Here is a 25,704-nt window from a genome sequence, read left to right on the forward strand (position 1 = left end):
CCAGCAAAAGAGATAGTGAGCTCGCCACGGGTGCCTCTAGGGCCAGACATCTCTCACCAGCGGGGCGAGTCCCTAGGGGCGGGGTGTCCGGGAGCGGGCTTTCCCTCCCCCTCGGCCCCGCCTCCCCACGCGGCGCCCAGTCCCGGGGCTCTCGGGGTCTGCCCCGCCCTGCTCCCGCCCCTCTGGCCGCCCCTCAGGAGCAGCCAGCCACGGCCCGCCAGTCGCCGTAAGGAGCTGCTGATCGCTGGTCCTCCCCCCACGTCCTGCCGGCTGTCGGATCAGTGCGCGCCTCTCGGTCATGGAGTCGACCCCCGACGCCGAGGAGGCGCACACGGTGCGCGAGGCGCTGGGCCGCTACGAGGCGGCGCTGGAGGGTGCGGTGCGTGCGCTGCACGAGGACATGCAGGGGCTGCAGCGCGGCGTGGAGCGGCGTGTGGCCGAGGCGCTGCGCCTAGCCGGCCCCTTGGCTCGCACCGTGGCCGAGCTGCAGCGGGACAACCAGAGGCTGCAGGCGCAGCTCGAACGCTTGACGCGCCAGGTGGAGGCTCTGGGCTTGGCGACTGGTGTGTCCCCTGCACCCGGCACGCCCAGTCCCCCTCCTGCGTCCGCAGTTACAGACCGCGCGCCCCGCCTGGGCACCGCACGCTTCTCCAGCCACGCCACCTTCTCGCTGTCCGGTCGCAGCCAGGTGATCTCCCTGGGCTCAGGGCGCAGGGTGTGAGCGTACGGGAGCGTGCCTGGGGGAGTGGGATGGGGTAGGTTAGGGCCGCCCCTGGTCTACGAGTGCGTGCGCTCGCCAGCGGCCTCTGGTCTGAGAGCTATGCCTCCACCTGCCGCTGGGTCTTGGTAACTTGGGGTTACAGCAGCTCCCCGGAGCTGGAACGAACAGGAGAAACATTGTTTTAGTCGGCCCTCTGCACCTGTCTTGCACCGCCCCTTTCTTTGGAGCCAGGTGGTGTTTGCCTTGAAAGTTGCCCTCACTCCTCTGTCCCATGACCTTAAGAGTTTGGACACCAAGGTTCGGACCTTCATGGTTCACAGTCGCCTGAGCCCTCACCTGCTAGTTGGAATGATCAGCACCCCTTACCTGCCCCCTACATCGGCTCTATTCACGCGTCCGGTGTTGCTGCTTCACTGGGGCCTGACCGCTTAGGTTGTAGATTAACCCCGATTGAGTTGCCGGTGTGTGTGGGTATGCAGGGTTGCAGTCTGGTCCAGGCTGCTCAGCAACTGTGTTTGGAAAACTCACATTGCAGGGGGCAGATCCTTTACTGGTAACAGAGAGGGGGGAACTGGCCTTGAGCTGTGTCTAGATTTCTGGGGTCAGTGACTGGGCAGAGGCCGGCGTGAACCAGTCTTACTACTTTGGGCACGGCCTCCTGCAGTGGCAGGGCCTGATTAGAATGTTTCCATGGTGTGTACAGTGACCCTTAGGTGGGATATTCCATCTTGACCCGGCATGTGCTTTGGGGGTGGATTTCTGGGGCCTGGGTCTCGGTACCCTGCGCCTGTCCCCTGCCTTAGTGTATTCTCATTGGTCCTCAGATCTGTGTGGGTTTTGGTCAGGAGGGGACCAGATAAATCCTTGCCCTTGGAGGTCTCAGCCTGGGTGGAGATGGCCCCAGACTGAGCAGCGGCAATAGTGTGAGCGGAGCTGCCCTGGTCCAGACTCTGTCCTTCTGCAGTGTGTATTGCGGTGGGCCTGATGATGGAGGCTCTGGTGTTGCTCTCCTGCTGCAAGTGGGCTCTGTGCATGTTGCCTCAGAGTGGCCAAAAGTGCTCACATGCCAGAGCGGAGCCTTCAGGTGTGTAAGAAAGGCCTGAGTCCTGAGAGCCCTTGGTGTTAGGCAGAGGAGATAGGCTGTGTGGGGGCAACGCTGGTGTCCCAGTGTTTCAGGACCAAATGTCTAGAAATCTGTCCTCGGAGTGGGATGAGTCACATGTCCCTAGAGTAAAACTGCCACTCTGAGTTCACGTGTGCCTGCTACACCGCGTCGTCATTTGCTTCCGAAGTGTTAACACTCTTTTGTAACTGCAGAGGCAGCTGTTCAAGTTCTAAGAAAAAATAATCCGAGTCCCATGTGAGTGTGTGTGCAAGAACGTTTGTGTGTGTTTCTCCAGCTATGGCTTTTTAAAATGGGAATTTGCCTTTATCCATCAGGTCGGGCAGTGGGGAGCTGGGTGGGGAGGAACAGGGTCCTCCTGGACCTAGTACCCTCCCTCAGGGACGGATGGAGGGCTGGAGGGTGAACAGAGATGAGCCTGTGACTTTTCCCCAGGAGGCGTGAACAACATCTCTTGTCTCAAAAGAGAGCACCCAAGACTGGCTTGCGGACCAATTAGTTTATTGGGGTTATTTACAGGAGCGTGGCGCATGGGTGACTCAAAGGCAGCTGTAACATCAAAAGCCCACACTAGCATGGGTGATGACTCATGAAAGCTGCCTCCTCGGGGCTGCGGCTCCACCAGAGACTCCTCTCCTCTTCAGTTGTTTACTGTGCATACAACCTCAGGGAAGGACCTGGTGCGTCTTTAACTCTCTTAGCTTCCAAGCCTCCTATGTTCAGAGACTTTCCCAAATTTTATGAGCTTTCCCCTTCCCTCTAAGAGAGACCATCTCAGTTCTAGGAAATAAGCCCCCATGGACAACTGCGATGGTCCAAGCAGAAAGGATGAGTCTGAGTCGAGGCTGTGTGGTGTGGGCGAGCTCTCTGGGACGGGAGTCCCAGAGTAGGAGTCAGCAGGCATGAAACAGAGGCAGAGACTTGTGCTGGGGAGACTTCGGAAGAGGCTGGGGTCTGGAAGGATGCTTCAGCCTGTTGGGATTGAGGACAAAGGCCCAGGAGCTGCAGAATAGTTTGAGGACCCGAGAAAAGGCCCTGGGGCAGCAAACAGCAAGTATAACTGAGCATCCTGAGTGGACCATGGCCCTAGAGGCTGCACAGACCTTGGTCACTAGCTCTTTAGACCGGAGGCTACTTGCCTTTGTCTGACCCCCAGATGGACTATGACTGTCCACCCTTACAGGAACACCCACATAGGCTCTGAGCTAGTTGGTGGTAGAGAGTACGGATTGGTCATGAGCAAGGATGATAAAGAGTCCCCAATGGGTGCTTGAAGAAGGGCTGTGTAGTTTCTTATCTTCCATGTCTGTGGCAGGGGCCTTGGTGTGAGGGTCTCATCCGGTAATTACATGCCAATGGTGGCTGCCCCTCTTGGTTTGTGGCCAGACCTGGTGGAGGCAGTTATTCTATCCTCCTCTCGAGGAAGCAATGGGACAAGAGGTGGGTTGTACTCAGCATGGAAATATGCTGAAGGGGTTGATCAGTACATCCACTTTTGAACACACAACCTTGATGGCCGGCATGTGGCTCAGACCACCGGTGAGATGATCAAGGAAGCCTTGGAGGAGGGAGAGGACAGGGCGGTCTGGTGAAACTACCAGGGGGTATTCTGCAGGAAGTTTGAGAGACAAGCACTTTGCTTAGAGCCGACAGGAGAGACTTCAAGACATTTACTCTCAGCTGGGCCTCAGTTTCCCTGTGTTTAAACCAAAGTGTGAGCTGGGTAGGTGGTGGCGTCGCATGCCTTTAATCCCAGCACTCAGGAGGCAGAGGCAGGAGGATCTCTGAGTTCGAGGCCAGCCTGGTTTACAGAGTGAGATCCAGGATTGCCAGGGATGTTACACAGAGAAGCCCTGTCTCAGAAAAAAACAAAAACAAACAAAAAAGAGTACATGGTATTCATGCAAAGGACCTGACTTCCATTTCCAGCACCCACACCAGGCAGCTCACAATTGCCTGTAACTCGAGCTCCAGGGGGATCCAATGCCTCTGTCCTCTGCAGGCGCTGGCACCCGCCCCGCCCCATACATATAATCAAAAGTAAAATAATAAGCCAAGGGGAATTGGCCTAGCCTATTGGCCCAGCGCAGTGAACCGGCTAGCTGATCTGGTTAACAAAACTGTCTGAAGAGCCATTGCTGTTGTCCGTCTGAGAGGAGGGACCCAAGAAGGCTGAGGTGGATGGCTGCAACCCGAGGTCAGACATAGGCCCAGGAGGCTGGCAGTGAATTGTTCCCTGGAGATGTCATCCTCGGCTAAGCTGGAGCCTCTGGGTCCCCATGGTCAAAGCAATACAGTCCTTCGGTAATAACTGCCAAGAGCCGGGTGTCAGAGGCTCCGTGGTGAGAGAAAGCAGACTCCCCTTATCTGCCTGCCTTTCCCAGAGCCAGTGTGATAAGGGGGCTTAATGCTTTGGGGAGACTTTGGATGGAGTCCTCAAAAGCTGTGGCGTGAGTGGAGATGGGCTGGGGCAGTAGTTTTATCCATCCTAGAGAGGGGTTCTGCCCTATATGGGTTGTGCTGAGCCCACATGTGAGTTCCTGTGTCCCCGTGGCTCTCTCTTGCAATGCTATTTCTTCCCCTCAAAAGAACTGTCAACAACTTTTCAACAAGAGGGTCCCATCTCTCGGCTCCTGAAGCCACATTTATCTCATCCCCACCTCCCCCGCCGAATTCCCAGGCCTGGGCTCCCTCACCGGGCACCTCCCCTTCCCTAAAACGGAGCTGAGACTGGGGGAGTAGGAGGCCAGCGCAACAGGACCCATCCCCAGCCCTGGGGCTCTACTGGGATTTCTGCTCTGGTGTAAGCACACAGTGGGTTCCCGCAGCCGCTACTGGGCCAGGCTGCCTCAGAGGAAGGCGGTGGCTACCTGGGGAACAGATTAGCAGCCTCAGGGTGGCCATGGGCTTGGGAGAAGAGCTTTCTTCAGCCCAGCTGGGCTCAGGCCTGCCACCTGTGGAAGTCCACTGGGTGTTCATCTCTGGCTTTGTGCCTTTTTCTTCCTGCCATCTGGCTGAGATGCCTCCAGTGGGGCTTATCCCCTGGGATATAACACTTGTCACGAGTTACCCTCTGCAAGGCCAGGGTGCTTTGTGGACAGAGCCCTGGTTGGCAGGAAGAGACCCCTGACCTCAAATGTTAATTTGATCACTGCCTTCAGCCTCTGTGTGAGATTGAGAGTCTCTTTCTACTACACCAGGCTGGGTTCCCTCTGTGTGGTGATGGGTTAGAGGTTGTATTAGAATAGCCCCTTGGCCTGAAGCCTAGCAGAGCCCTTTCTCAGGCCAGATGTGGTTGCAGTTTGGGACTAGGGGAGTCAGAAGCAGGGGAACCTGGGAGTCCTGGCTCAGCCCTGAACCCCACCCCTTTTTTGTAGCGACACCTTAGCAAGACTCTGGCCAATTCTGAGATGGAAAAGTTACTTCTGTCCAGTCCTCTGGGGTACTGTGGGGGGTGGGGACCTGCAGTGTACAATGACAGGTGTCTTTGGGGGGGTTGTAGATACTCACATTCCTGGGAAAATGATTTCACCACCAATCTGTCCTTTGAGGCCCCTGTCTAGACCTGCGGAACCTGTTGAACAAGAGTGGGGTGGGTAGGGGTGGGTGGGGTGGGGGATACAGAGACCCCAGAGCTGCATCTTGCTTGGCCTTGGTGACTGGAGGCTGGGCTTCCAGCTGGAATGGCTGGTTCTCTTCCCACTGCTGACTTAGCACCAGGCTTCTAGGGGTGCCTCTCCCCACAAGTTCTGGAGTGCAAGAGACACCAGCTTTCCTATCCTGTGATCCTGAGGGTGGGCTTGCCTCTCCCTTCTTAGATCAGCGATTGAGGGGGTCTCCTGTCTAAAACCTGGGGCACTGGGTTCCGTCCTCTGTTGCCTCCCCAGGACTCCACCCTACAGATGGTTACCTCATTTTACCAGAGTCTGGTAGCCTGTGAGTGTGGCCCTGCCTGTCCACCCTGGGAAAACTGGGGTCCCCTTCCCTAGCTTCTCACGTGATCAGGACTTGCCATTGGGGGAGTATATGCAGCAGAAGGTCGTGGATCCCTCCCTCAGCTTCTCCCCAACCTATCTTTTCCCCTGCCCTCCACACCTCTGATTCAGTTTCTGCCATCACCAGTGACCTCTCCATTGGCTAAACACAATGGGCACCTTCTCTCAGCTTGACTTTCCTTTTCTTGACCTCAGGCTCCCTTTGGAACTGCTTCCTTCCCTGGCTCTCTCAGCCTCCTACTGGGTTTCTTCCCACCTCCTGGCTGTGCTCTCTCTTCTCCTGGCTGACAGCCTTCTCTGCTCCCTGACATGCAGGTGCTTATCTGCAAGGCTCCCAGGAGTTGGTGGAGGCCATAACTGCTTCCTGATCACCCATCCTTCCTTTGTTTTACACTTGGTCTCAGATACGCTACCTGATGTCTCAGGTGCCCCTTACGCCATCTTGCCCAGAATCGAAATCCTTGTCCACTCTTCTCCAATATTCCTCAGCAGACCTTATCATCCCTCAAGCCCTGAGCCTGAGCTCGGGAGAGGTTTGGTGCCCTGCCTCCCTTCACATTGGCTCACTCTGCCAGCCAGGTTCCCTTTTCTCCAAAGCATCGCCCTTGGCTTTCTCACACCTTTGTCCCCAGTTCCTCTTCAGGGACTGCGGGGTCGACATGTTATCTGTCTTCTTTAATGCCACCTTTGCTGGCTTCTGAAGTGTGTTCCTAAGTCACACCGCTTTAAGTCCAAAGACCCTAGACAAGTAGCTTGAGCTGCAGAATCATGCTGGATCCCAACACTGGGGCCTCTATGCCTCCCTGCTTTTGTGCCACCAATCATTCTCCTGGGAATAGCTTCTGTCATTAGTACCTAGCTCCCTGAGGACTTGCTTTGGGTACATTGCCTCAGAGAACCCTCTTTGTCCCTGGGAGGCAGACTGCTTTAGGTATCCCAAGCAGACTCAGTACCATCTGTGTACCTGCTTGCCCAGTTCCCCACTTGGATGGGTGGGCACCTCCAACACTGGCTAGAGGAGGACCTGATTCCTCTGGAGTCAGGGACAGATTGTTGTCTGGGAAGCTTGTGGATCGGGAATAGAATAGCCTGGAAGGGTTGGAGAGGCCCAGCTAGCTCACCACTCAAGCTACCCAGTATGGGATTTTAGCAGAACTCCAGGTTAGAGACAGCTTCTGTCCCCCTTGCTGGGCTGATTGCCCTAACCTCAGGTCCCTAGACTTGCTAAGCACGTCACACCTTTGCTGGAAAGAGGTGGAGGTATTCTCCTCTGGCTACACTTTCTGGCTGCTCACCACCCCAATAACTTCCATAGGCAGTGGCTACCCTTCTCTGAACCCTGAGGGTAGTAGCATCTGTAAAATGGGACTTATGTTTGCTAGATGCCCAAATCCCAAATGCCACTTGCATAGTCTGTGCCTGCTCTTGATCTAAGACCCAGAGAAGATGGGCTATGGCCCCGGCAGCTAAGCCAAGACCCCAGGATTTCCTCTGACACCCTTCTCTTGGTGTTTGTTCCTGTGTCCCAGTCCTGCTGTAGCCCTGGGAGGCTGGAGGGTGTGTAGAGCCAACCAGATCTGCACACTCTGTATGTCTTGGGAACTCCTATGTTTCTGTGTCTAGGAGAAAAGCTTCAGGGAGCCTTATTTGGCTCCTTGTCCGTCTTTGGTCCTAAAGAACGTTGCACCTTACTATATCAGCTTCTTCCATGTGGAAAGTCCTAGCTGGGGGGGTACAGAAGCCTGTGCCTCCCACTAATCATCTGGTGTGTGTGTGTGCATTCATCCCTAACACACTGCTTCTGAACTTGCAGCCTTTATCCTCAGCCTTCTTGGGCTCTGAGATGAGCCTCTCAGGTTGTGGAAGTTTCTGAAAGTGGATGGATTCATCTTTTTCCTCTGAACCATTGCTCACCATTGTACTTTCTGGGGGGATCCTTTCTTCCCCAAATAAAGGAGGTTTTCACCACCAAGCCAGAAGGGGTTTGGGGAAGTACCTTTAGGGTGGGCAGTTGATGGGGCTTTGTGGTGGGCAGCTGGTTCCCACTGATGGGTAGTGGTGTTGGTGCCTCCACAGAGCGTGGAACAGGATGAAGCCTGTGATCTCGAGGTGAGACGAACTTCGAACTCGTGCATCTTGGAGAACGGACACCAGCTGGGTGCAGGTAGGACCCCACGGCAGAAGGGAGGTGGCTGGCTAGGTTTGCGGTTCAGGCGTCTGTGCCCGTCATCTATTGCTTCTGGGGGCAGGTGCTTGAGACCAAACCCCACCGGGCAGAGAGACTGCAAGGGAAACTTTTAAAATAAAGAGAGCTAGGCACAGTGACACACACCTCTAATCCCAGCACTCAGGAGACAGAGGCAGGCGGATCTCTGTGAGCTTGAAGCCAGCCTGGTCTACAGAGTGCGTTCCTGGACAGGCGGGGCTACCTAGTGAGACCCTGTCTCAGAAAACAAAACAAAAAGTAAATAAAACATACAGAGAAACGGGAGTTCAAGGGAGCGAGCTTCCCTATTTCTGGAAGAAAGCAAGGAGAGGCTGAGAAGCCGTTTGTTCTCAGAAGTGGGTGGACTGACAGGCAATTTAGATTTACTGAGCTGGCATCTGGGGAAGTTGAGGAGAATCAGGTCTGAGCGGCTCTGTAAGACTTACATGGTAACGGAGGTGAGCGAGGTTGGAGTAGTCAGAGGCTTCCTGAAGGTGCTGGGAGGAAGACTCAAGAGAGCCAAAAAAAAAAAAAAACCCTCCTGGCCTGAAAGTGGGGGAATCTGAGGCTCCTGTGGCCGCCTTAGCTGACTTATCTTGTTTGGTCACGCGTTACAGGTTCAGCCAATGGATCCTCGGAGGTCCAAACCTCCTCAGCCCCGGAGCCCCCTAGGCCACGTCCTGTGAGCCTCTCCTTGCGGCTGCCCCACCAGCCGGTCACAGCTGTCACCCGAGTCTCTGAGAAATTCTCTGGGGAGACCTCAGCTTCAGCTCTGTCACCCACATCTGCCGCCATTCAGGGTGCCTTCAGCCCCAGCCCTAGCGAGGCCATCAGCCCCTGGACTCCTAGTCCCACTGGTATGAAGGGAGAGTGGTTTGGGGACCAAATCCCACCGCAGGGTGGGTGAGAGAGGACAGTGCCCTGGTGGGGGTTGGCAGGATACTCAGGTCAGACCGCAGCCCACCTCTGCCACCACATTCCCTGTTTCTGTCTTTCTTTGGCCCTATAGAGAAAAATTCCTCTTTCATGAGGTCCTTGTCTGGCTCTGGGTATGGAGCGGTGACAGCAGGCAATCACAAGGACAGGTGAGTGTGTGGCTGCCCCGGCTGTTCTGCTCTGCCTAGGACTGAGCTATGGAGCTCTCTCTGGGCTGACTGTCTGGGCTCACTTTGCAGAACTAGAGCAGTGGACTGGCAGGTGGGGTTGCAGCTGGGAGGGAGGTGACCAAGGAGGTTAGTAGGCATAGGCTCAGTTGCAGATCGGTCAGCTTCTCTGGTCTGCAAAGCAAATCCACTAAAATCCGTGTGTGTGTGTGTGTGTGTGTGTGTGTGTGTGTGTGGTGTGGTGTGTGTGGCGGGGTCTCAGCTTCTCTGGGAGGTGGGAAGGATGAAATTTGACTTTCTGTTCTCCATTCTGGCTGGGGGCTCTGAATGAGTTACTTTCTGCCATAGGAAGAGCAGGGTCTTCCTTTGGGGTAAGCCTAACTTCAGTTGACTCACAGGACGTGAGAATGGGGGCAGGATAGCAAGCAAGATGGATTTTTTTTTTAAATAATAAAAGGAGAATTGAGACTTCCTGGCAGATTGTTCCAGGGTGAGAACAAAGAGGGTCCTATCTAAATGTGGAGGAGGAGGGGGCCTGGCTCTGACTCTGAGTATACCCCTTGCCCTCCCCAGGCATTGACACCAAGGGGTAGCTCTTGTGCCTTGAGAGGGGCCCACTCTACCTCCCTAGTTGGGCTCGCTGGCCAGGTATGCCACCAATTGCTGCTCAGTTCAGAAAACCTGCAAAACCAGTTAGGACCTGAGCAGGTGGGACCCGCTCCCCCCACTGCCCCTCCGAGGTCTAGGGGTCTGTCATAGGTATAGGCTGTCTGCCTCACTGATGGACACTCAGTATTTGCGTTCCACCTGGGGCCCAGCGGAGGGCCTAGTGAGGGCCAGTTCTGTGTTCCTGACTTCATGATTCTCTCTGCAGCCCTCCACTGGTGACCCCACCACAGTCACCCCCATCCTCGCAGCCTCCAGCGATGACTCAGGCCCCTCGCCAGGGAGAGCGTCGCAGGGAATTGGTGAGGTCGCAGACACTGCCTCGTACCTCAGGGGCACAGGCTCGGAAGGCGTTGTTTGAGAAATGGGAACAGGATACAGCAAGCAAGTAAGGATACTCACTCCCAAACTAGCTTGATGGGCTTCCAGAGTGGGCCCAGCCACAGCCGTGGTCACGCAGGCAGGGCATAGCGAGTCTTGCTGGGCTCTGGCTATTTCCTGGTGGGGTGTTCTGAGATCAGGTTTCTCAGGCAGAACTCAAGGTCAGGGCTATTTTATAGAGGTGACTGAGGTTGAGGAGTTCCTTTTGTAGGGAGAAGAGGGCTGTGGGCTTGGGACCAGGCCAGGCTAGGGAGAGATGCTCCCCTCCATTTGCAGACAGCCCCGTCTTCTGGTCCCTCTGTGTTCCTAGGCCACCCTTGCCCTTGAATTGTTGCTTTTTCATTTTCTGGGCATGACCTGGGAGCCTGACAGGGGAGGCCTAGCTGCAGGGCTGGCTTTGCTTAAGGACTGAGGAAATGACACCATGGGACCCAGGCCCTCGCCAGTTGCTCCTTACTAGAGATGAGGTCCTTAGACCACACCTCCTTTGCACGTTTATTCAGTGCTCTTGTCAGTGTTGATGCCCGCTGAGTGCAGGCCACTGCCTGTGCTTCTGTGATGCTGTTCAGCCCGATGCATCCTTCCTTTGGCTACTACGGAAGCCTAGAAGGAAGGCAGGATGGAAGGGATGCAAAGGATGTTCAGGAAGAGGGTGGTGGGTCCATGCCATTCAAATGTCTCAGGGTTACCCAGGAATCCCTGCTTCATGTGGGACTCTTCACAGGGGTCCTAGAAAGCTGGGTGCGGCTAGGAGGCTGCATGGCTGGTGTGTGGCACTGGGCTGTGGACACAGCCGTAGCATGTGGATTGAGTACTGACCAGAAGGTATAGGAATGTCCTCTCTGTTGGCTCCCACAGCAGGCTTGCCCTCTCTCCACAGGGGCAAAGGTGAGACCAGGGCCAAACTAAAGCGGTCACAGAGTTTCGGTGTGGCCAGTGCCAGCAGCATCAAGCAGATCCTGCTAGAGTGGTGCCGTAGCAAGACCGTGGGCTACCAGGTGAGTGGGCCAAGGCAAGCCGGGCATCTCGCCTGATCTCGCCGGCGGGGGAAGATCCTGCCAGGCTGGGGAGGGATGAGAGCCGGAGATCTCATGCCTTCTGAGCGGTACCCAAGCCACCCGCAACACATGCTTAGGAATTCTACCTGAGCAGACGGGTGTAGCGCACTTCAAGGGTGAATGCAGCAGCAACTGTTTGTTGCTCAGTGGGCTGAGGCTGGAGAATCTGCTCAGAGTTGAATGGGGTTGTCAGGAGTGGGGGTCCCTGCTGACCTCCACCTTCCCTGCTTGCAGCATGTGGACCTGCAGAACTTCTCCTCCAGCTGGAGCGATGGCATGGCCTTTTGTGCCCTGGTGCACTCATTCTTTCCCGATGCCTTTGACTATAATGCGCTGAGCCCCACCCAGCGGCAGAAGAACTTTGAACTGGCTTTCACCATGGCTGAGTAAGTATGGCCGGTCCCGCTGGCTATTGGTCCCAGCCTAGACCCTGAGCACAACTTCTGCCCTGGGTAAGGTCAGGACACACAGGACAGCACTTTACAGTGAACCGAGGGACCTTGAGGCCACCCAGTGTGTCTGTCTCTTATCTGGATGGGAAGACAGGTTGGTGAAGGATGTGCCCAGGCTCACACATTAATCGGTGCTGGAGCTGTTTCTGCTGTTCCCGGCTCCTTGCTGGGGTGTTTAACCTCTGCTGTACAGTGTGGAAAACCAGCCACAGACAGAGCTTGAGGGGCAGTGGGGCCGGGGCACTGTGTACATCCTCTCAGGCTGGTGTTGGGAAGGTCCTCAGCAGGGAACTGGGATTGCCTGGTATATTTGAAAAGTAGATTATGTTTCCCTAAATACTGTCATAGCACGGACTGTGAGATTACCTCTTGTTTTTTGGTTGTTGTAACAGAACATTGGAAGCTAGGTGAGGGTTATTTTGGTGCCTGGCTGTAGGCTGGACATTCACGATCATGGTGCTGGGGTCTGCTTGGCTTCTGTGAAGGTTTCATGTTGCTTCAGCTCCTGATGGAAAAGCCAAAGGCCAGGTGTCACCTGTGCCAGACAGGAGGGGACAAAGGGCATATGGCACTTTGTAACAACCTCTTCTTGAGATAACTAACCCACTTGTGAGAACCACATTAATCCCTGCATAGGGTGGATTCCTGACGATTTAATGACTCTGAAGAGCCCCACCACCTTTCAACACCATCATAGCGGGGATCAGGCCTCAACATGTGTTTGGGTGGGGGCAAGCCATATTCAAACCATGACACTTGTCTTGTATGTCCCACTCATAGGAGAGGACCCGGGGGAAGGCAGTGTAATTCTGGAATCAGGATGTGCTTGGAAAACCCGTTTGGGATCTGGTTTTTGGCTAAGAGCAACAACCCTCAGCTCATGAGAGTTGTCAGGACCCTGTGGGACACAGGCGTGTATTCCAGCTGGGCAGGGCGTGTATTCCAGGTGGGCAGGGCGTGTATTAGTTACTTTTTTATTGCAACAACAAAATATCTGATAAAGACATCCAAGGAAAGAAGGTTTGAAAGGATTTTTTTTTCTTTTTTCAAAATTTATTTATTTCTTTATTTATTGGTTCACAGTTTGAAGGAGGCAAGGCGACAGGGGTATGAAGCAGCTGGTCACGTGATCACAGGCAGGAAGGAGAGAGAGAGAGAGAGAGAGAGAGAGAGAGAGAGAGAGAGATAGAGAGAGATAGATATTCTGGTCCTCCATGCATTTGCTGCGTTTTACTTGGTCTGGGGACCCCCAGCCTGTAAGGCCGAGCCACCCACATTCAGGATGGATCCTCTCTTCTCGGTTATACCTCTGTGGAAACATTCTCACAGACACACCCAGAGGTGTGCTGCCGTGGGGACTCTAAATCCAGTCGAATTAACAACAGAGAACAGTCATGGGGTGTGCTTATTCTAAAGACTCTGAGGGTGGGGGCAGGAATAGGAGACGGGGGCAGATGCGGTGGGGCAGCACCCTCTCCAAAGCCACATTATCTCTCAACACCATTCCCTTAAGGACTGTGTCTCAGCACAGTTTGGGGTAAGTTCGGGTGAACACCAACCATATTCAAACCCTGGTATCTGCCTTCCGTGTAGTACTCTGGGGGTTAGTTGGGAGAGAGTGCTATAAACCCTGGGCCCGCTGTTGCTGGTGTTGAGACTGCCTGAGACCATCTAAGCTGTGGACGTGAGGATGCATCTAGCTCCTTGCTGTGAGGGGCCTGCTCAGAGAAACTCTGTCCATGCCCCAGGGCGTCATCGCAGGCTCCTGAGATCATGGACAGGGATAATAATCCTGAGGGCTCCCTGTCTCTTTCTGAAGAGTGGAGAGAAGGAAAGGCAGCTCTGGAGTTACTGTTCATTATGCCTTTGTGCCTCATGTTGCGGCCTCTGAGGGACCACGTTTGTCCTGGTTGAGCCCTCTGGTTCCCCATCTTCATTTGTCCTCAAGTGATGGGGTTGAAGCATGCTCCAGCTCAGGTTTTCCTTGCTATCTTCATTCTGTTTCCAGCCCAAGTACCTAGTCCTGGTCTTCTAAACTAGGACCTGAGCCTGGACAGGGAAGGAGGGGATGGAGACAAAGGGCCTAATAACCCATGCTTGGTATTGGAAGCTTGCCTGGAGCCACAGCCCCTGTCCCTCTCTAGGGTAGAAATGCTCACTATAGGGGCAGAATGGTCGCCATGGCTTGGAGCTCCTCAACCTGAGGCTTGGGGATAGGGCCCCATGCCTGCTGTCTTGATTTGGATTCTAGGTCCCTTTGGGGTCAGAGGAACGCCTTGTGTACTTTCAAAGCCTTCCCTTTCTTGGCTGCTTGGGATTAGCTGTCATCCTAATAGCAGAAACAGCTTGGGCGAGTGTGTTATGCAACTGGATCCAGACGATGGTGGACTCAAGCCAAGTGTCGTGGCATGATGCTGGGAGGGGTGGTTCATAGGAAGAGGCCCAGCTGCTTGAAACTCAGGAATGGCGGCTGTCAAAAATCAGATGAGAATGTATGGGATCAGGGCTCCTCATAGGTAACCCAAAACTCAACCTTGGTCAGAGAGGTCAGGCTTGACTTACAGAATTCTTGAAGCCTAGAAGGCTAAGCAATGCCAGCATGCCCTGGCCACCCTTGGTCACCTGTATCCCAGGACCCAACTGGCTTGTGGTAGGGAGAGGGACAGTCTTGAGCAATGTGTTGGTGCCCCTGTGCCCCAGGTTCTAAGGAACACAGCTTCCCTGGGCAGTTAGGCAGAGTGTCTCCAGGACTTGTTTTCCCAGCAGGAGATTTGTGAGCACAGGCTCCAGACTCCACACAGATGTTTCTTCTATTCTCAACTTGGGGGGAGGGTGGTGGCTGGGCCAGGCTTTGGCTCCCTTCTCTCAGCAAGCAAACAGCAGGATAGGACCTTGGCCTTGCCTCCCTGTGGCCTGAGTCTGCTCCCATTTGGGGAGGGGATCAGGGTGTGATGGGACCTCTAAGGTGAATTCTGGGTTTTGTTTTGTTTTTTGTTTTTGCTGACTGCAAAGAGCGGGGAGGGCCATCAGAGGCAGGTCTGTGTGGGGAGCTTACTCAAAGCCTGGGAAGGGACGTCCCCTTATGAGTCATCTGTGAGATTATCTCTCAGGTATAAGGGAGAGTCTGTGGAAGTGGGCTTGCTCCCCAGGGCCTCCTGGGAAGGCAGCTGCTTGGATTCCTAGTTTCCTGGACAGTAGCTAACTGGAAAAACTGCATGGGACACCTGCCTGAGATTATTGGAGCCAACGTCAGCACCTTGGGTTAGCCAGCAACATCTCAGTGAATACATGGTACCCTTGAAAGTCATCAGGAGCCACTAATGCGGAGGATGGCTCGAAAAGACTGTTTTAGGAGCAGGCAGCTGAGAGGAGCCTGGTGTCCAACCAAGGCATGACCTTTACAAGAGAAAGGACTGGACTGGGTGTAGTGGTGGATGCCATCAGGAGGCAGAGGCAGGTGGATCTCTGTGAGTTCAATGCCAGCCTGGTCTACAGAGCAAGTTCCAGGACAGCTAGGCCCTGTCTCAATGCCCCCCTTTGTCCCCTCAAAAGAGAAAAGACCTGTTCGTGTTCTCAGACTATTCATCTAGGAAAGGAGGTGCTTCCAGAACTTACAAGCAAGTATCTTTAGGGCACAAAATGCTGCTCGCCCCTCCCCTCCATAGTTTCTGGGCCCAGCGGTTCCTTGAATCCTAATCTGTGTGAGTGATTCCTTGCTGACAGCAACAGCATCCCTTGCCTGACAGGTGTTCAGGGCCTGGAACAGGGGCAGACCAGCTCCTTTTATGGAAGGGGCAGAGCAGGGCGGGTGGCTGACCCTTCTGCACCTTTCCTTCCCACCCCTGCCCGTAGCGCAGGAAGCCGCAGCACTCCCAGCCCAGGGCTTCCTACTTGCCCTGCGTGGAATGCGGAATGCGCCTGCTCTCGGGTTACACCCAGCAGAAGGGGCTTGAGCGCTATTTGTAGTGCCCATGTGTCTCCGTCTAAAACAAGACAAGAGGCAGCAGTCCCACCTCTGGTCTGCATTTAGGACAGTCTCAAAAATTACCCCTAGCCCCTCCTCCGTGGCCTGGGGTAGCTGAAGATACAATAAAGAGTAAACGAAACCCTGCAAGGTGCATATTAGTAAGCTAGTGCCATCCTTGCTTCAGGTAACTTCAGACGTCACCTGAGCTCTGTGGACTTTTCCATGTAGTTTGGATTATTTATAATAAGCACGGGCCATTTTAACAAAAGCACATTTAAGAAATGTAAAGGCCAATTGGGGCCTCTATGACTTTGAGACTTGTATCTTTTGATAAAAAAGTCAGCAGTAACTGTCACTGTCTTGTATTCCGTCTCCTGAGAGATAGGTGGCTGGCTGCCACTCAAGCAAGTGTCCTGTGCTTTCCTATTTGGCAGTTGGAGGAGTATTGTTGCCATTGTAGCTGGTACCGCAGTGTCCCTGAAGGAGCATGTTCTATCAGCAGGGACAAGTTGGAGTGAAAGGAAAGTGTCCCTAAGGGTCAGCTGTGGGCCAGACCATGGCATCAAAGACAAGGTGTTGGGCCTGGAAGCTGGAGGATTTGGAGTTCCTCAGAGAGGGAAGAGAGGGAAGGGCAGAGGTGGGTTAGGGGAGAAAGTGCTGATGTTGCATGCTGAGAATCTCTTTCTTAGAAACTGCATCCGCCCGCATCTGCTCAACTTAGAGACAGCAGTGGGATGGGGTGGGGACTGGTTCTCTGTTTGCCTGCAGGGAAGGACCAGCGTCTTGTCCATGCCTTGCCATCGGGACAGTAGAGGGTGACACCAGGGTGAGGCCTTGCCTTCCATTTTTGTGGCTACCCTTATTTAGAAGACTTGCTTCCTGGGGAGGGCATGGGGGTGTTGGCTGGAGCGTGTTCGAAGCCTCTAAAAGAAGGAGGGGTTTGTTTGGTGTCTTTTGCACAGGCCAGAAACATCTGGAACAAGCCAGCAACTCTGAGTAACCATGAAGTGGGCCGGAGAGGCGTCAGAAGACACTCGAGTTTCCTCCGTGCCCTGGGAGGGACAATTAAGGAAACAAATTTCAGATTAGGGAAAGACACAGGTGCAGAAGTTCTATTCGAACATGTGAAGGGCTTTCTTGTGGTGGGGAAGTTAGCCGAAGACAATCTTGTGGGAATAAGAGATAAAATGTACAAGGAAGCGAAGGAGCGTTTGTGCCTTAGGGACGAGTTCCTGGTGACCACAGCCTCCTGCAGAGGGGTCAGAACAGTCCTGGACCTGAGGGAGGGGGAACACGTGGAAGGAGAGCCTTCATGGGGACAAGGTGATGTGTGAGTTCTCTTCCAAAGCAGAGGTCCTTCTAGGACTGTCGTCACTTACAATGAGAGACCATCAAAGTGACCATTGAAGCTACCACTGACAGGGATGATCCTATAGACGCATGTGGGGCTGGTTTGAATTCACCTGGGGGTTTCTGAGTAGCAGGCTTTAGAGAGAGAGTATGTGGGAATCTGGGGTTCCCCTGGCAATGTGGGGGTGGGGTGCCAGATGACAAGTAATAGCACTGGAAGATGAACTCAGGTCCCCAGCCTCTGAAGAACTCAAGAAGTTTCAATTCTTGGCCACGGAGCACCCTTGCATGCCTCCATCTCTGACACCAAGCCCAGCCTTTGTCTGTTTTGGGGAGAAAGGGTGCCAAACTCACTTGTCACCTCCATGTAACCTCTGGGTTCCCATCCAGGTCACCCTCTGCAGCCCCCGGGGGAGGCGAGAGGCAGGGATGGGATCCGGAACAGATGTCTCCATTTCGCCTTGACATTTGGTCTCTGGCCAGCTCTCTAGAGCAGAGCTCAGCCGTGCTAATGTTACAGTCTTTGTCTGGGTGGCACGCAAGTCAGGGAGCCAGCCTGTAAAAGTGTTGCATGAATTGCGTTGAGCTGGCTACAAGTTCTGGGATGGGTCTGAGGATCCCTGATTTGCCTGCTGGGGTCTCCCATCTGGCTGGGCTCTGGGGAGCAAGGTACATAAACCTCCCAACCAGCCTGCTGGAGTTGGGTGAGCAGAGGTGGATCCTGACTGACTGCCCAGGAAATGAACATGGATGGGTGGAAGGAATGTCGGCGCTGGCATCTGAGCTAGCAGTTTATAGTTCACAACCAGGCCTCTTTTTCCCATTATCTGCTCTGCAGAGAGGCGAGAGAGAGGAGGGGGGAGGTACACACATGAATGTGTGCTTGTGTGTGCCCATGTGTGTGCATGCTGATGCCCGAGGTAGACGATGGTGTTTTTCTCCTTAGTGACTCGAGACGGGGTCTCTCGCTGAACTGGCAGCTCACGGTTTCAGCTAGGCTGGTTAGCCAATGAACTCCTGAGATCTGCCTGGCTTTGCTCCTGCAGTGCTGGGATTAAAGGCATGGGCAGCTTTTTATGTGGGTGCTGGGGATTTGAACTCAGGGCTCCACGCTTTCATAGAAAAGGCCCACAGAGCCATCTCCCCAGGAGCTATTCTAGTGGTACTTTGACACTTTTTTCTTTAAGATATGTACTTAAGATTTATTTTTATTTCTGTGTATGTATGTGTCTGTGTATACATGTTTATATGTACGCAAGTTGCCCAAAGATGACGGAAGGGCATTAGTTCTTCAGTGTTTTTGATATAAGGTGTGTGGAACCCTTGAATGCAGAGTCTGTGGTTACAGAGGGTCAACAGCATTATGTGTTTGCTGAGTCCTGGTTAAACATCACCTTTCTTACTGTGGCTCATGTGTGTGCGTGTGTGCACGCATGTGTGTAGGCCAAAGGACAACTTAGGTGTCATTCCTCAGGTGCCTGGAGCTCATCAAGCAGGCTGGGCTGGCCAGTGCGCCCCAGGGATTTGTTTGTCTCTAACGGCCTCTCCCCTCCCCCTCCCCCTGTGCTGGGATTACAAGTATGCACCACCATGCCTGTTTTTTTGTTTTTTGTTTTTGATTAAAAAAAAAAAACACATGGGTTTTGGGAATTTCATCAGGTCCTTGTGTTTGCAAGGCAAGCACCGAAAGAGCTATCTCTCCAGCCCCATGAGTCATATCTGTTTTTGTTTTGTTTTTAAGATAGAGTCTCATTGTGTAACTCTGGATGGCCTAGAACTCATTATGTCGACCAGGCTGACCTCATACTTAGAGATCCATTTGTGTCAGCCTTCCAAGTGCTAGGATTAAAGTTGTGGGCCACTATGCCTGACTGGATCAAGTTTGGTTTTTTTATTAATTTTAAAAATTATGTATAGATGTGTTTGTCTATATGTCTGCATGTGGTTATGTGTCCGATACCCTGGAGTTACAGATGGGTTTTGAGTCATTTGATGTGGGCACTGGGAACTAAGCTCAGGTCCTCTGGAAGAACAAGTGTTCTTAACCCCTGAGTCATCTCTCCATCCCCTGGGTCTTTTTTTTTTTTTTTAAGTTTAAAAGACTATTTCAGAGATGGGCATGAAGGCACATGATCATAATCCCCTCATTTAGGAGGTTGAGAGAGGAGGATCATGAGTTTAGGACTAGGCTGGGCTACACAGCAAGCTCCCATCCCCCCAAACCAAAACTAACTAATTAACTAACCAACCAACTAAATAAATAAATAGATAAATGCATACTGTTTGAGGAAGCCTATGGGTGAATTTATCATTTTTCTTTAATTTTACATCTCCGTTCTTGCTGACTTGCCATGTGGTGTGCATGTAATAGCTCTACTTCCGTGTGACCTACATAGGGGGTTTGTGGCTGTGGGAGTCTGGGAGTGAGGCAACAGCTCAGCAGCTCCCAAGGCTCTCTGGAGCGTTCCCATTCTCTTTTGGTGTGCACCACAGGCTCCTGGTGAATTCTGTTTGGGGACAGTGACAGTAGCCCAGTGTGGAGCTGGTTGTTCTCTGGGACCGCGTCCTGATGGGGCCTTTGTGTTTCAGGAACCTGGCCAACTGTGAGCGCCTCATCGAAGTGGAGGATATGATGGTGATGGGGCGCAAGCCGGACCCCATGTGCGTCTTCACCTACGTGCAGTCTCTCTACAACCATCTGCGTCGCTTTGAGTGACGCTGGCAGCCTGGAGAGGCCAGGAAGAAACGACCTGGGGTCACTCATGGTCCCCAAGGCAGCATAACCTCCAGGGGGCCTCTTTGGTGTGAGCTGCTATTGGTTCTATGGCGTGTGACCACTCGCCCCTCACACTCAGTTCCTGATTAAAAGCATTGATGAGGCTAAAGTGAGCCCCACAGCCTTCTCACAGCCAAGGGCTCAAAGGAAAAACTCTAGTCAGAGAAATTGGTGCTAAGCAATGATCTTCCTGCAGGGAACGCTAATGTTTCCCTCTGGTGAATTTGATTCATTGGCTTGACAGGGTTCTACTGATTATCAAGTTTTCTTCTTATTATTTTCTTCTTTTTTTTTTAAATCAAAATACCCGGAGTTTTTTACTTCCTCATACTGTTTTGGGATCCTTTTTCCCCTCCCTCTGAGCCACTGATAGGAAACAGACTCAAGTTTTTGGGAAGAAACAATTTAATCGCACCCACGTCCTGGGTGGCAGATGACCGTTATATCACCTCTCCGCTGTGGCGAGGTGGCAGGGTTCCTACCTAGGTCCAGAGGGGCTTCTGGCATCCCAGGAGAACCCACAAGTCTTCAGTTAAGAGAAGGTTACCTGGGCAGTACCAGGGAGGAAGGCTAGGATCCTTCGAGCTGAGAGTTCCCATTCGCTCCAGGTATTTATAAGATGGATTTCATCTGTACCACTAGCCTGTTTGTACATAAAAGATGTGTCAAACTTTGCTTGGGTTTGTTATTTCCGTTTGGGAGATGGGGATGAGGCTTGGGCAATAAGAGACTGCATAGATTTAAACAAAGATCTACTGAAACCGTACCTTAATTGTTGATGTATTTAAAACCTCTTGCCTGGGAGGCTGAAAAATGTCATCTGCTGTCCACTACTGCGCTCGTCCCTCAGCCCTCTCTGTGTTTCTGAAGAATTGTGAACAGGCAATTTACCCCTGCAGATCTGTCTCTTTGATAGTGGCAAATATATTATGATAAAAAGTGGCCCAGGGTTGATGGTTTTGAGTGATCATTGGCTTTTGTGTGTTTCTTTTGTTTTATTTTTTACATGCAAAGGGCTAGCGGGGGGGGGGTATAGAACCCAGGTCCTTGACTGTGCAGGCAAGCTCTCACCCCTGAGCCCCACCTCTCATCTTAACCCAGGGGTGGTCCCTTTCATGCAAGCCCATCGAGGAGTGCTGGTTTCATTTCACAGATGTTTGGCAGTGGAATTTAAATTAAAAAAAAAAAAACCATTAGATTCCACAATGCTGCAGCCCTTAGCTTATTCTCCCCCAAGATTGAAGATTCATTTTATAATTGAGTTGGATTTTAGCCACCAACTGCTAAAACCTCCCTTGAAGGACCTAATGCAATCCTTCATTTCATGCAGACCCCTCTAAGTGTTAGTGTGCTTTTGTGGGTGGGGTCGCCCCTGTGTCCCAGGTGCTGGGTATTTAGGACTCTATGGCAGAACTTGTGGGTGACTTGAATAGTATTTCCAGTGGATCTGTTTGCTCAGGCTGCAGCCTTGAGCCATCTTTTGGGTTTTCCCACAGTGGGAACCATTCCCTTCCTGGATCTCAGCATTCGCAGGCTTGGAGAGCCCTATTCTTAGCAGGGACACATACTGGGGCTTAGGGTTTCAGGCTTAAATCCAGCGAGGGCACATTAGGGCTTTATAAACAGTTTGCCTATATGTCACTGAGTACTCACGCATGGCAGACCCAGCTCTCCTGAGTGGCAGACACGGCCTTGTGCTTCTGCACAAAAAATGCAGCAGGCCTTACTGGGACAAGGGACTGCTTCTCAGGACTGGCGTCGCTGTGTCCCACCTTCAGAATATTACAGACTAGATTTATTTAGGGTTGGTTTCATGATGATCTTGTTTGCAGAGTGTGTGTGTGTATGTGTGTGCGTCTGTGTGTCTCTGTGTATGTAGGGTTGTAAACTAATGTTTTGGGCCAGGCATGGTGGTACACACTTGTAATCCCAGCATTCAGGAGATGTAGAAAGGGGATTCCGGGTTTCATTCCAGCTTGGGCTACATAGTAAGACCATGTCTTAGAGAAGGGGAGGGGGATTTTAAAGTTGATTACATCTAAGACAAAGCAGGCAGCTTCAAGGCATGGAGGGAATGGGAAAAGTCCTCTCAACCTTGAGACATCTGAGATTTCTGTTTTTTAAAGATGTTTTTCTATGTTGTGTGTTGAATATATTCCTTCCTCCTTCTCCTCCCTTCACCCCCAGCCCCATCGATTCCCTAGGCGGTTTCACTTGTACTTCATTTAATATATACGTACACGGTTTTATGTAACTATCTTAAGTCCAGTGTGACCGCACATGAGAGAAAACAGGACACCTGAGACGGACATCTTCAGTTGGGATGACACAAACACGCTCCGTGGAGACTGACTCCTGGCTGCCAATTCCTGTGGTGACAAACACGGGGCTTCTCTGCATCCTTTTCCTTTCCCCAGTGATTTCCTGGAGCTGTTCACGAGAGTCATGTGTTTTTTCCAGATAGAGCCCCTCACCTGGATTTCGTTAAAGCTTATTAAATCTGATCAAATAGTCTTACGCGTTTCCCTGGCGGGACCATTTCTCCAGAGCCAAGACGGGGTTTCACTTTTCTGTCAGCTGCCGGTGTTTTTCCATTGCCAGTGGGAGCCTGTAAGCGCTTTCTGGATATGATATAGCGTGCTCTGGTCAGAGGAGACCATGCAGGCCAGGTGTGTGGGGGGAAGAGTTTGTAAAAGCCAATGAGTTTCGCAAATGTGTTCAATGATGAAAAGTTCTCAGCTTTCCCCTTGGCAGCGGTCAGACTCTAACCGAGGGAGACGGGCGTGAGAGAACACTTTATTTCTGCCATGATGATCTGCTGGTGTGTCTGCAAAGCAGCTTGATAGGAGGGCAGAAATGCTGACTTGGGTAGGTCTGTTCAGGGTGGTGCATCTGCGGATGGTGTAGAACCCACTGTCGGCTTTCTCCAGTTGGTGACAATCTGGCTTCGTCCTGGTGACATCATACCCATTTGGGCTGCCCCTTGATTCCCACTTTCCCCTTCCCAGCTACATACTCTCATATCGTGGAGATCAGCATCTGCCCAGTGATGGATGTCTCTGATGTGGTCATGTCTGATCTTTCTTGCTTTTAATGTTAGGTTTGGACTTGCCTTTGTAGCCTTTTATTGCTTATCTCTTGCTGTTAGGACACCAAATGGCTCTTGACCTTTTTTGAAAAAGCATGCTAGAAATCCTAAGGCCTGCCTTCTCCCTGGAAAGCTCCAGTTGGGAATGAGCATCTGGGAAGAAAGAACCCAAGAGCGCTCCCATATGCATTCTCCAGGGCATCTGAGGCGAGGTCCAAGCAGATACAGTGGGGACTGCTGGGGCAAGTGCTATGGAGCACAGCACCGAGACATGTCAGACTGTCACTGCCTTGGTGTCCATGCTGGAATCTTGGAGATGCCTTGTCACCCGGGCATCTTAGTCCTGCCCCCAAGGCAGTTCTAGCCCATCCCCCCCAAGGTGACCTAGCTTTGCACTACCTCATAGGTAGGGGTGAAATCTGTAGTTCTTGCAAACCCCAGAGTTTTGTACATTTTTCTCTCTCTCTGATTTTTTTAAAAAATTACATCCGTGTGTGTGTGTGTTTGAGGGGTTGGGGTGGGGGTCAGAGGACCACCATGGAGTCCTCTTCTTCCACCATGTGGGTCCCAGGGATTAAACTCAGGCTTGGCAGCAAGCACCTTTGCCCACTGAGTTGTCTTGCTGCCCACCTAAGCTTGTGCCTCTCTTACATCAAGACTTTATGACTCATTCTTGGTGTGGACTTTGGGGACTTTGTTAAAGACTCAATTGAACATTTCCTCTTTCATCCCATCACCTTACCTAAAACCTGGCTTCTTCAAGGGGTCACCATTTCAGCCAGTGGCAGCACCACCACTGCCTGGGTGTCCGTGATGCAACCTTGGAGATTTCTTGTCACTGGGCGTTTTGGTCCTGCTTCCAAGACAGTTCACCTGTGAGCCTCTGTGCCCTGTGAAGTGGGTGTCTGGAGTCCTGAAGCATCCAAACCAACTGCATTTTCAAGGCTTCATTGTGACATTTTTAATTTACAGAACTGTTGAGTCATGTCACAAACCTCTCTATCCCATAGTTCACATTCTGCTGATTTGTGTTGTTTCTCAATATACAGTGTGTCACCTGTTTTTTTTCTGAGCTGTTTGGAAATAAAATACCGACATCACAAAAGCCACCTCTGGCTGTGTTGGCAAATTAATCAGCATTCTCAGGGATGGGGATGCAGCTCAACAATACAGTGTTTATCTTGCATGTACAAAGCCCTGACTCTAATCCCTAGCAACACACACGCACGCGTGCACACAAACACACCTCATGCAAGTGGTGTATTCTTAAATTTAAGAAACTGAACATCTGTTCTTTTTTTTAATTTTCCAAATCAACACTTAGATTTTATTTTATTTTTGTTTTATGTACAGTGGTATTTTGCCGTGGTTATTGGGTCCCCTGGAACTGGAGTTACAGGCAGTTGTTACCTGCCATGTAGGTGCTGGGGATTGAACCTAGGACCTCTGGAAGAGCCGTCAGTGATCTTAACCTCTGAGCAATCTCTCCAGCCAATCTGCTCTTTTTTTTTTTTTTTTAAACTAAGGTTTCTTTATATAACAGCTCTGGCTGTCCTGGAATTTCTCACTTTGTTTGCCAGGCTGGCCTCAAACTCACAGAGATCCGCCAACCTCTGCCTCCCAAATGCTGGGAGGAAAAGCATGTACCACTACTCCAGGGTTCAATCTTTAAATTTTTTAGAAAAAAAATTTGTATGTTATGTGTATGGGTGTTTTTCATGTGTCTGTGTGTTCACCACCTGCATTCCGTGTCCATGGAGGGCAGAAGAGGGTATTACAGATGCTTCTGAGCCACCACATGGATGTCAGGATCAGAACCTGGGTTCCCTGGAAGAGAGCCCAGCGTTCTTCATCTCTGAGCCGTCTCTCCAGCTCCAACACTCTTTCAGTGTGCCAGCTTCTCCAGTTATTACTGCATGCACCTATGGCTGCTAGAATGTCCAGGACCCAAGTAGAGTGCACACAATGCATTGGTTGTGATTACTCTTAAATTTCTTTTAATCTGGATTAGATCCTCTGTTTTTCAATACAGTCTCACTATGTAACCCTGGCTGGCTTTGAACTCAGAGCGCTGGGATTAAAGGTGTGTGCCACCATGCCTGGCCTCACTGGACTCTTTTGGAGAACTCTAGCCTGGTGCCCTGTAGACTGTCCTACACTGTATTTGTCTGTTTCCTCCATATTAGGTGGATATGGGTCCTGTTGCATGCCCCAGGCCCTGGGTATCTCTGCAGCAGCACATGAGGCACAGACAGGGTGGGTTTGCCTGCTGTTGTGTGGTCACTTGCCTGTGTTCGGCTGCGCTTCCCTAAACCCTTCCTACTGTGATTAGAGCCCTGACTCTGTGGGTCTTGAGACCCTGTACCTTTTCCTCCAATAACCTTTCACCCAGTACCTTTAGTTTTGAGTATCTTCCTAAGTCTATAGTTATACTGGGAGTCAAAAATTATGATTTAAAAGCTGGGCATGGTGGCACACGCCTTTAATCCCAGTACTTGGGAGGCAGAGGCAGGCGGATCTTTGTGGTTTAGGGCCACCCTGGTCTACAGAGCAAGTTCCAGAGCTGTTACACAGAGAAAACAAAGAAACAAAGATAGAATTGTGATTTTAAAATTTTGTACTTTTTCTAGTGGGTTTATTTTATTTTATTTTTTTTAAATTTTCAAGACAGGGTTTCTCCATAGCTTTTTTGGTTCCTGTCCTGGAACTAGCTCTTGTAGACCAGGCTGGCCTCGAACTCACAGAGATCTGCCTGCCTTTGCCTCTCGAGTGCTGGGATTAAAGGCGTGCGCCACCACCGCCCGGCTAGTGGGTTTAT

The 25,704-nt window shown here is 52.0% G+C and overlaps 1 protein-coding gene across 1 annotated transcript; it reads left to right on the forward strand.

The window, feature by feature from the left end:
• The first annotated feature begins 208 nt into the window (after positions 1-208).
• Smtnl2 (smoothelin like 2) lies at positions 209-20,471 on the forward strand. The gene is made up of 8 exons (XM_075991759.1): positions 209-688; positions 7,916-8,003; positions 8,663-8,902; positions 9,055-9,130; positions 10,023-10,202; positions 11,076-11,193; positions 11,488-11,639; positions 19,612-20,471. Exons 1-8 carry the CDS (start codon positions 299-301, stop codon positions 19,736-19,738), a joined length of 1,371 nt encoding a protein of 456 aa, XP_075847874.1. The 5' UTR covers positions 209-298; the 3' UTR covers positions 19,739-20,471.
• Positions 20,472-25,704: the final 5,233 nt, after the last annotated feature.

Source organism: Microtus pennsylvanicus, chromosome 11 (assembly GCF_037038515.1).
Source record: "Microtus pennsylvanicus isolate mMicPen1 chromosome 11, mMicPen1.hap1, whole genome shotgun sequence".
Lineage (NCBI taxonomy): Eukaryota > Metazoa > Chordata > Mammalia > Rodentia > Cricetidae > Microtus > Microtus pennsylvanicus.